This window comes from Cryptomeria japonica, chromosome 1, assembly GCF_030272615.1.
Source record: "Cryptomeria japonica chromosome 1, Sugi_1.0, whole genome shotgun sequence".
Lineage (NCBI taxonomy): Eukaryota > Viridiplantae > Streptophyta > Pinopsida > Cupressales > Cupressaceae > Cryptomeria > Cryptomeria japonica.
The window spans coordinates 613,243,017-613,255,075 of record NC_081405.1 but is presented as its reverse complement, the minus strand read 5'-3'; the positions used below and the strand labels follow the sequence as shown (position 1 = coordinate 613,255,075).

Genomic DNA, 12,059 nt, shown 5'->3' with positions numbered 1-12,059 from the left:
CACCATTCAGTAGTAGTCTTGGCTTTTGGCGTTGAGGTTGCTTAGCTTGGTATTGGAGTTGACATCTTGAGGTTGAGCCTTGCAGAGATTGGGGGGCTTGTAATGCCCTTGGTGGATGAAAACCCAACATTGCCATGATGGTGGTGGATTCTTATTGGATGCAAAACCTAAGGCTAGAACCATACCCCAATTGAGAAGCCACATGTTCACAAGTGGGTTGGTTATCCAAAAGCTTAGATGGGACAAAAACTTCACCCTTAACGCTTGTGGGTGCCATTCACTATTAGTTCAGGCTTTTGGCATAGTGGTTGCTTTGCTTGGTATTAGAGCCTTGTTATGTACTTGACAAATATTTATGCAAATAATATTCAAAGCCATCTGTAGATATTAATTTAATTGACGACTTTGATACGACAATAATGTCTTAAGTTGAATGTGAAGGCAGATATTATGGCTATTTTAAATTTGGGTTTAAATATTTAAAACCAAAACCTTATAATACTCTAGATTTTTCATTATATTAATGTTTATATAGCAACATTAATGGCCTAGTGCTATGCTTAAGATTTTATTATTTTTCCCTAATCTAACAAACTCTAAACCTATTTTATTCAAGTCTAGCAAGCCAATTTTTTTTTACAATTTACACATTAATAATAACAACCTGATAGATATACTTTGGATTTATGTATTTTAGCATGGTTTAGCAATAACCGAGGATTCCTTAACAGCTTATACATCAAACCCAAAATTTCCCTTCACAGGTTTTAAATTAACATTGATACCCAGATTTATGAATGATGAAAGGTAGGTTTCATAATACTTTCTTATTTAATAATATAATATAGTATGGGATGACTCAAAAATGCACTACAATAAGAACATAATTAGCAATAGACAATGTTGTGACTGCATTGATTGCTAGATTTATTAGTTGGGCACACAAATGGAAGATTGAATTTCAGGACTATTATTCTATGAAATGGGTTTGAAAATACTTTACATTACTTTGCCCATGCTGATTCCAATAACACAACTTATGTTTTTGGTGGCTTTTTACTAACAAAACTGTACTCATTTTCTGTTCTGTTTCCCCCAAATGTGCCGCCGTTATGTTTGACTCAAATGTGCCTGCCTTACTTCAGAACCATCTGCAGCATCTGCAGCCTCTATAGAACATTGTGCAACTTTATTTTCTTATTTTTCTGAAAATCAGCAAATCAAGGTTGTTTGAGAGCATTTTAAGTTACATACTTAGTCATTTGACTAGAAATTGAGAATAGGGACAATAATTTAAATTCATATTTCATTATCAGATTTGGGTTATTAATGTGTCAAACTCGATATTATTACTTCTATATTTTTTTTTTGGGTTAGATGAAACCTTTTTTCCTTGATGAGGAAAGGCAAACCCCTGGGGTAGTGTCACTCAGGGATTCACAGCCCGCAAGTAGCCCAGAGAAACGGATCTGACATGTTAGTGATAAACTCCTACCATTTTACTGGAAAACCACATTCTAACTGAATTTATCAATTTTCTAATTTTACTAGCATCAAAGTGGTTGACCTAATTATTTTTGGCTAACAGTTCAGTTTTTGTTAAGCTATAGCATGCTGTTTAGGGTTAGTGAACTGAGTCAACTATTTTGACACAATTCACGTTAATTTTTTCTTTAAATCCTTTGATGCTCTTTGATAGATCTTTAGATTTCTGACATTGAGAAACATGAAATTTTTTCATTTAAAAGAAATACGATCTCCTAAAATGGGTATAATTGAAAAGCTTATTTTTTTGATGTTTCTTTTTTGCTTACAGGCAAGTGCATTTAACACATCATCAAACTCTATTAAATGGGACTTTGTAGACATGGGATATTCTTCTACTATGGTTGAAAAAGCTATTAGCATACATGGTATAAGTACATTTCTTGATCGATTGATTCAAACTGTCTTATTATAAAAGTCCACTTTGATGGGAATACATTTAGGCATATATTGATCATTTAGTCTCTCCTAACAATATCCTCCTTTCCTTGTGTCAGGAAAAGAGAATTGTAATGAAATACTAGAGTACCTCTTAGCTTGTAAAGTGAGTGATTCAATTTTATTTTGTTTGTAGTTTTACAAATGAATGGGGTAAATTGTCTTTTAGCCCTGGTCTTAACTACACTGTTAAATATTTATAGGTTGCTGATTATTCCTTAGATCTTGTTTCTGTGGATCCAACTGTTGATTCTGAGAGATTAGAGGGTGATGATGAATCCAATTTCGGGGAGAAGAAAGTTGAAGGTGAAGACACATTTGCTGAACATGGGGATCCCCAGGTAATCATTGGAAGCTTCCTATGATTATAAAGATTTTCAAACATGCTTCCAGTACTGGCCTTGATGTTTACTTCATCTAGTTTGATTCTTATTAAATATTTCCCTATCTAATGAGGAGAAAAAACACTGATAATTCCACGCAGGAGAGGCATTGTTCTAGAACCTTAAATGTACTAATAAAGAAAATACAAAATAGTGGGACACTTACGATATAACATGAGAATTTACGGTAGGAAATTGTTTGGGAAAAAAGCCAGTAAAAGCAATGTTTGCTCACTGTATTAACTCAACCATTCATAATACTTAAGATACCTTGCACTTGTGATTAACTGTTATCAATGTGTGACTGTTTATAGCTACATAAGTATAGGAAACTGCCAAGCAGTATTGCAATAAAATGAATACCAAAAGTGGGATCCAAAAAACTATCTATAAGGGTTCACAATTTTTTCTTGGGGCCACCCCAAAATCCTTAATGGGTGACTGATAGTTGTACAAGTGCGGTTGCCGTTGCACCAAAAGATCGACCTGTTAATGCCTGATACAACCACTAGACTTATAGAATCCACAGGAGGTGGTTAAGCCATGTCACAAACCCGAGCGCTACGTTGCACAACACAAAGAGACCAAGGGCGGACACCTTGCAACAATCCCCCCCCAGCGCAAGCAAGCGAGGGGTTTGAACCTGAGACCAAGCTCTGTTACCACTTGTTACAAGTGCGGTTGCTGTTGCACCAAAAGATCGACTTGTTAATGCCCAATACAACCACTAGACTTATAGAATCCACATGAGGCGGTTAAGCCATGTCACAAACCTAAGTGCTGCTTTGCACATCACATCACAGCACAAGGAGACCAAGGGTGCACACCTTGCAACAGATAGCTCCCCATACCCTCAGATGGCATGATACCCTGGATCCCATGGTTGTGGTGGGGTGTATGGTACATAACGGTTGTAAAACATGCAAAGTAGACCACACATATTTAACATCTACTAAATGGATTGTGAAGCTTACATTTGAATCACATTTATAATAGAATAAGCTCTGACTAGATGACAGTTGTATTGTGTTTTTGTTCTCATTCCTTCCTTTTTTTGGGCCTCTCGAGGATTTTCTCTTTCTAGAACTTTCTGTTATATGCTGATATGCCCTTGAGCCCTATTGATTTACTTTTGGTCATCCATGGACATTGATATAGTTTCTTTCTTTATAGTAATTCATTTCCTTGGCCTATATAAAATGCTACACAAAGGTTTTACTGGTCTTATTATATCCAGCGATTATTCTCTATAACCTATTTATGTTTTGGGGATTGAAGGAATTTTAATAAATAGGGAGTAAACAACCAATAATATTGAAGTTATGCCTTTCACATTTTTTTGATTAATTCTTTATTGTGTTGTAAAATGATGTTATCAAGAGCCCTCCATAACAAGATTGTACATTGTGGAAGTGCAAAACAGATAACAGGAACCTTACATTTTAGAGTGTAAATGGAGGATTCGGGCACTCTCTTTTTATAAGTGTAAATGATTTTTTGGAGCAATTCCATTGACCACATCTTGTTCAAAATTTTAAATTAATGTGGTTACTTTCTATATGATACAGGGTAGTACAGCTACAAAAACTAGAACATAAATACCCATACTAGTCCAGCACTTGGCTCAAACAAAATCTATACTAGGAGAGGGTGTTTGTGATTTCCATCACGAGCCATGTTAGTTGGTTAGTATTAATTTTTATTTAAGACATTTAATTGAAGGTGATAAGTAGAATACTGTGTTGCATGGGGATGTCTCCCGATCCCTCAACCTCCGTTCCCATCCCCTTGGGTGTTTTGAGGACAGCAAGGAATGTCCCTTGGCCACCCCACCAATAAGTGAATTCTTGAAACGTTTTAGAAAGGTGTCCTTATTTTAGGGGATAGTAGAAAACAGTTAGGGAATGCTTGGCCGTCCCCAAGGCATCTGGGGATGTTTCAGGTGTCTCTTGCCCATCTTGAGGATGGCCAGGCATCCCCTACGTCAAAGCAATTTTTTATAATGTTTTTTAAAAAAATTGCCCATAATATTAAAAGAAGACTGTTAAATATATCATGACATCATTATAACAGCAGCAGTATATATATCATGATAGCAGTATAACAACAATTAGATTAATCATGACTGCAGTGATAGCAACAACTATAATATAACATATTAACATCTATAAATATATCATGATTCAGATCCATAGTTAATGATATAACTATATAACAGTTTAACACTAACAGCAATAATTTGGATATCTGATTTCATTGTTCAAAAAGGTCTCAATCTTCAAAATTTTTGATTTAACATTAGATGCAGTTATTATTGTCAGTTGCAAAAGAAATTAAAGGTGCATTGGCTATGGTCAGGTACATTGTCGTATTGTGTAAGAAGTGCAAACAAACAATTTAGTTTTGGAATGTGGTTGGCATGCAGGCTTCTGCAGTCATCATCCTATATCATTTTAACAGTATCATGTATATCGCTGCTGTTATACTGCTGTTCATTAACTTGTAGAAATTTGAGTACATCTCTCTCCCTCCCTACCCCTCCATCCGTCCGTCCCTCCCTCTATATATACACATATTGCAATCCCCTTTCTGTCCCTGAAAAATGGCCCTTGGACTGCTGTACCTGAAACGTGTCCCCTGCTGCCCACCATCCCTGTTCCAGAAATGCCATGAGACATAGGTAAAATCACTAGAAAATAATGAAAAATTAGGTGTTATCTAATGTAACGTCACATAAGAACTTCATACCTGCAAGTGTTTAATTTATCAGTACAATGTCAGATGGATTGTGATGTGGTCGTAAATTCGTTAGACTTTTATCCTTGTGAACTAGGTTCCATTTTCAGGTCTGCTTGCAAGAAAGAGGGATATACTTAATCAAACAAATAAATAAAAAGAATGAATACATCAGACATCTCATTTCTTTTATCTATGTCATTATCAAGGGCTCAGTGGGCCATACACAATATAATATGAACTCATAGGAGAAGCCAAGGTATTTTTCAAGTGTAAATTATTAAATTTCAAAGTGAAAAGTAAGAAAAATAGAAAATGCATTCATCAATAGGAGATGAGCACCAAGAATATCACTTTTACCACCTTATTTGAGCACAAAAAAAAAGGAAATGTCCCAATATTGCTTCACCTCTTCAGTAGTTCAAACAAACATTATTTTTAACACTATCCATGTGTCTATGCACGTTTCCTAACAATTCATGCAATGCGAAGATGAACAATATGCAGCAGCACACCTAAGGAAATAATTTTTTAAACAGAACTCTCTTCCTCCTTTCCCAAAAACTACTCTGTACCATCAAAACAAGCATCTGGGACATGATTTTAAAAACAAAGAAATACCTTCCACTAGAAGCAGTAACCATCTGTATTTTTATGTACCATACCTAAAATAAGAAAACTTGCTGAAACTCAGTCTTTTTTCATCCATATCATTGAACTACAGAGTAATACTGGTAGCACATTGAGAATTCAACAAAGCAAAGAATAGAATCGAGTGGCTCCAGTGGATTATGAGGATCAATTGAAGATGGATTCTCATAAACTAATATGAGCATTTTGTTTAATTCTAGTTATCATTTCCAAAATAACTATTGCCACCATGGAAATTTATAATTTTATGTTTCATAACTCCAGCATCAAATCTGCAGCTATTGCCAACCAATATCTATAAAAACCATCGTTCCTCAATCTGATAGATCAGACCATATGAAATCTCTTAAAAATATATGGCAAGGGAAAGTCTCAATTTCAAAACCTTCAAATTTGCAGACCAACTAATTTTATTTTTGCTTTGGGTTTCATGTCCATGTTTTGCATCATTCATCTCAACAATCAACTCCAGCATTTTCATAGGCTTGTTTATGCTCACAGATGCCAATACCAATCCAATGTTGGTGTCATACACTTTATATTCCAGATTGGAGCCTTGTAAGTAGTTGTCTTAACTTATTTCCTTCACTGCTATGCTCAGTTTGGACCTTTTAAAGAAAATCAATCATAGTAGTTGTGGTCTTACTAAAGCTGGAGATAGCAAGATTTGTCTAGGCTTGTAAATATTTCTACTTGACAGTTACTCCACCGACCTCTTCTCATCTCATTTGTGTCCAATCATCTCTGTTTGTGTCAGAATTATGTGTTGTACACCTTGCACAACATTTGTTTAATGTAATTATGTAAAATAAATAAATATTTGTTTTTAGTGCACCCTATGTGATGTGTTTAGCCACATTAAATATTTATTTGGGGCTGCTTGTAAAGTTGTATGCAACATTGTGTTAGATATTTAATGTGGGTTGCAAATGGGAAAAAAATTAATGTTTAAGAAATTTAGAATAAAAAGTAAATGTGGGTTCAATAGTTTTGTGAACTCATGGCTTCAAGGCACATGGTTTTGAAGGAGAGCAATGCAAATGTTTTTTTGATATGTTATTTGAAGATGTGAGGAGGATATATACACAAAGGAGATGTACAGTTCACATAACTGTATAACAGTTGTAACTGCACTATCGTGTAATTACACCACCGCTAACAATGTAATACAAACATTAACCATTACGCCAACATTCTCCCTCTTATTACATTGATCCTAGAAACATAAAATCCACCTTGCCCTAGAGATCCCCCTTAAGGCTTACAGAACAAAACTTGCCGATTACATAATATGAATACATAATTTTTAGAAAATCTTCTCTTGAAAACGCAAATCCTAAACCAAGCGGGGCTCCATCAAGTTGTCTCTTGACCCTTGGAAAGGTGTTGCTTCGAGTTGTGTTCTTAAGCTCTCGGTCTTGAACTCTTGAATAATAGTCTTGAATTATTCAACAATGATTCTTAAAAGATACGACAGATCTCTATCATTGTCTAATGACCGCGAAAGGGTATAATTCTCGATCATATACTCTAAAGCTTGCTCGACAACAATCTATATTGAGCTCAACACCAAATCCCAAACCTGTCTCCAAAATATAACCTTCACAACACGTATTCTTCAAATTTGTTAGCATCAACAAATAAGACAAAGAAACAAGAAAGACTAAAACCAAAAAATCTTCTCTTGCAAAAAAACATCATCTCAAAGCGAGTGTAAGGAACTATTTTAGTCCTGCCCTTAAATTTTCAGTTTGTTGGATGTGACATTTCGTCAAATACTTTGCATTAAATGTCTTGTTGTCAGGCTTCTTGTTTATTGTTTGAGTTTGAGGGTTTATATTTGATGCTAAACCATAAAATAATCTATGGAGGGGAAGATTCAAACTTGTTTAACACTTGCATATAATTTAGAGAATAGACACTTAAGGAATTTGCAACATGAGGTGCTCAAATCAGAGCTTACGGTTCGAATAATTATGACTGATACACTTAATTTCGAAATGTAACTTCAGACTGCAGTCTAATACATAGCATTCCTAACATACTACAATATAAGCATAATCATTTCCTCTCATACCCGGGATGTAGACCCAAGTCTGTGATGAAAGCAACTCGATACTGGAATGAGCTGGATGACTTGCAAATGGTCTTAGTTCGCAGAAGCACAGGTAAGCCACAAGTCATGCTTCCTTCCACTCCACCGAATCACAATGTAGGTGCAGATATTTCCGTTCCTAGCTTCAATGCTGGCTTATCTTGTTGGAATTGAACATTAATGCAGGCCGTCCAGAACAATGTCCCCTTTCCACGGTATAGAGGAATCCTTGGCCTTCAATGGCTGAATAAGACGCCACCATTGCGAACCAAGGGAATGAGAGCACAGGAATGACTGCTGGGCGTCGCGTCCAGCTCAAAGACACGGGGGCTCGCTCTAAACCTGCGGGTTCATCATGTTAGGCATTCTGGGGCTACGTCCAGAGACACCTGCGGCTAGGGTTTGAGGCTACTTTGAGCTACAGTAGCTTGCTCTGAAAGAACTCATTTTGAAGAAATATTGTGGAAAATAAAAGATGATTCCTCCCAGCAATTCGATATCATTTATATTTTGCCTTCCCTTTTGCATCACCGACTATACACAATAAAATATTCTTTTCCTTTATTTATTTCTTTTTGTTCCAAACTTTGGTCACACCCGATGATGTTTATTATTTTGGCTTAAACGAACCTCTTCATTCACAAGGTTGGGCTTCTATAATGATTTTATAAAAGCATGAAATAATTATGTCCCTTCCATAAGCCGCTCAAGTCATATAATAAATACTTAATTTCGACTTGGGAGAAATAGCTTGTCCATAACTTAGGTGCTCTCAACATTAAAAAAAGGGGCCCACCTTAATAATTAAATATGAACAAAATATAATTTATGCTTTGGCTCAGCTCCATATTTAATTCCCTTGTAATTTATTTTGCTCTAGCCTTCGGGAATACTTAAGGCTAGCAAAATTAATCATGATTGACTTTAAGCGAAAGGGGACATTACAGCGAGAAGCTAACTTGAGATGATGAAAATCCTCCATCCTCCGGTGCCACCAGTCTCCAAGATTTGAAATTTTATAGTACTAATGTACCATTGACACCAAGAGAAGAGTCATTAATAATACATTCATCATTTGTGGAATCTTCATTTTCAATGCTATCAACATTGCTTTCATCAGATTGTTCTTTTACTTTTCCCTTAAGCACATCACTAGCCCGAGTTCTACAATCCCAAGCTGTGTGACCCTTTTTCTTACAATAAAAAGACTTGATTCTTCTTTTGTTCTCTTATCTTCTGCTAGAAGAGCCAAAATCATACCTTCTGGAGTTTGTGATGGTATTTGACTAAGTGTGAAAACAACATTGTTGTATTTTGAAGGCAAGCTGTTTAACAATATGGTTTTAGCATCATCATCATCTACATGAGCCTTGACCTCTGCAAACTATCTAATTAGAGATCTCAAATTACTTATATGGTTTGACATTATTTTTAGAGAGAATTTTGCATTGATTGCTGGCTCCAGACAATTTATTCAAATTATCCCAGATTTCATTTGATGATTTATGTAAATCTATGTGATTCAATTAAGTGTTAGAAAGAGCAAGACCAATAATAGCCTTCACTTTATCATCTTTGTTATTCTATTCTAATAGCTTGGTTGCATCTGTAAGTGGTTTCTCCTTTCCACTTACTATACCCCATAAATTCTTATTCATCAATTGCATTTGAATTTTCATTCTCTAAGTGTGAAAATTAAATCTACAATACTTGTCTAATGGAATATCTATTTTAACAATTAATATCAACCTTATCTCTCCAAAATGTTGAAATATTCAACCACCTTTATTTCATTCTTTATGGTTTTTCCTTTTACATCAATATTTTTTCACATGACTTCATAAATAAAAAGATAAAATTGCTCTCTATTCTAAGATGGTACCATAAGTAGAATGACTTCTTTCAAGCACAGGGTATTAAGAAAACATCAAACTTACGTTCCTTAAATCCTATAAGATTATTATGTGCTGATTGTATGCTTCCATATGAAAGCATAGAATGGTGAAAACTTGATTACTGAAGGTGTGATTCTTTCCTTCCTTGCTAGTGGCTACATAACTTGTCTCACAGATGATTTATGTTAAGAGGTGTATCAATGCACATGAATGAATCATCTATACCACTAGATTGTTGTCATGCCTAAATTCACTTGTTACACCGTGAACTCTCAAGCGAATTGGCAGTGAATTAAAAAATGACAAAATAGTAATGAAACAATGCTAGAAAATTGTTCATGAACTTGTGCCGGTGTAGAAAACCAAAGATGCAAGATCCAATAGTTTGGGGGTTATTGAATCGGTGCAGGATGGAGGCACCAATAATATTTACGTATTGGATCGGAGGCACCAATAATCTTCACACACTGGATCTACCCCAAACATGCAAAGAATGAAGAAAATGTCTAAGCAAAATGAAATGTGTTAACAAAAATATGCTCTTCACATCTTAGTCTTCTTATTGTGAAACACCTTTTGCACGTATTTGCAAATTTTACGCCTCTACACAGAAACTACATGAACTTCACACCATGTCTTGCCTCTAGATTTGTGCTCTGATACCAAATGAAGGAGAGCAATGTAAATGCTTTTTCGATATGTTATTTGAAGATGCGAGGATGATATATACACAAAGGAGATGTATAGTTCACATAATTGTATAACAGTTGTAACTGCACCATCGTGTAACTACATCACTGCTAACAATGTAATACAAACATCAACCATTATTCCAACAGGTTTTACCTTACCACTTGGTTGTATTTGTGTGAGCTTGAGTCTATAAAAGCAACCACATGTTTAGTGATTTAGATTGGCTTGTTGGGGTTTTAGTTTGGCTTTCATCGTACTAAGTCTGCTTTTGAGGAGTGCATATGTGAATCATGGCTTGGGATGCGTGGATTCATGCTTGGACACGTGGATGATGCATTGGAGAGATTTGATGTTTCGAAAGTGTTCATGAAGACTTTGTAAGTGTATACATTGAGCATGGATGCTCTTAGAGGCTAGGATTTTCTCTCTTTGAAAGCTTTCATAGGGTATATCTTATATTACCTTGTGATATATCTTTGGTTTTTGCATATGTTTATTTTGTTTACTTGTCTGCATGCTTCTCTCTTATGGGGTTATGTAGGAAATAGATTGATCATCTTGTGTGTTGTCCTAACATATTGGCCTTGAAAGCATTTGTGTCCACCAATAGTTGTTTGTGGCTTCTTGTTGCATCTTTGGCCACAAAAATGGGTCTTGGTAATTGCTGAGAAGTGCTTCAACATTCACTTAAAAGGCCTTTCAGTATTGTCTCTATACTTTTTCATAAAGTTTCCATCATAAAAAAGTAAACTAGTCAATTACATGCTACTTTGCTCACACACACAAGTATACATAAAATGAGTGCAGAAGTAGATTTTAGCTTAAAGAAACATGATTTAAAATTATATAAATATTTTTAAGTGGTTACAGTGTACAAAATCATGCTTAGGATATCCAGGGCCAATTTAATTGGTTAAAATATGGATAAAACCAATCCACAAAAACTAGCTTAGGCATCTGTATTATGAAATTATCAATCTAGTTTACTGTGTCTGAATCTTCTTTGACAAGTGCTAGTCAAAAAACGCAATTAAAATAAATGAGATATCTGATTTTATGCCCAAAATTATTTGTTTTAAATGATTGATATGGAAAGGTACAGCTGTATGTAAATATCCACTTGCAATCACGGTAGAAATTTTAGCAAAATTGCCCATTTTTTCTTAGTTATTGATTATGTTTATCATCATACAGAAATGATTTGATAGCATCTCATCACTCGATGGTTTACAGAAGATACTTGTGATGGCAAAAGTAACAATTTCTATTTTGACATTGACATTGTCATTCAGGATGCTTTTGTAAGGAGTCTTGTCAGAAATCTTAGTCTACTTGCACACTACATGTTCATTTTTCTATGACAATGACATTACATCAGCTAATGATTTAATGTGAATTACTTATAAATCTTTTGTTCCGAAGTATGGCTTCTTAGTATTCCATAGATTTGAATTTTTGCCAGATGATCAAGCTCCTGGCCTTGTATCATTATGTCAATTCCTTGAATTCTTTGTCTTTCATATGCCACTAAGAAGGAAAATAGTATTGCCATGGATTCTTAGTGTTTGGGTTGATTGAATTTAAAGTTGTGTGCTTTTTTGGGTATTCTCATCAATTGCAAGA

At 35.1% G+C, this 12,059-nt stretch overlaps 1 protein-coding gene across 2 annotated transcripts in view; it reads left to right on the top strand.

Moving 5' to 3' along the window:
* LOC131049414 (DNA (cytosine-5)-methyltransferase DRM2) overlaps window positions 1–12,059 on the top strand; it is a 101,902-nt gene that overhangs the window by 23,393 nt on the left and 66,450 nt on the right. For both annotated transcript variants that reach the window (XM_057983468.2, XM_057983469.2), the window contains exons 3-5: window positions 1,817–1,913; window positions 2,043–2,089; window positions 2,187–2,324. In XM_057983468.2, the coding sequence (XP_057839451.2) occupies window positions 1,817–1,913; window positions 2,043–2,089; window positions 2,187–2,324 (282 nt within the window). The remainder of the gene's footprint in view (window positions 1–1,816; window positions 1,914–2,042; window positions 2,090–2,186; window positions 2,325–12,059) is intronic.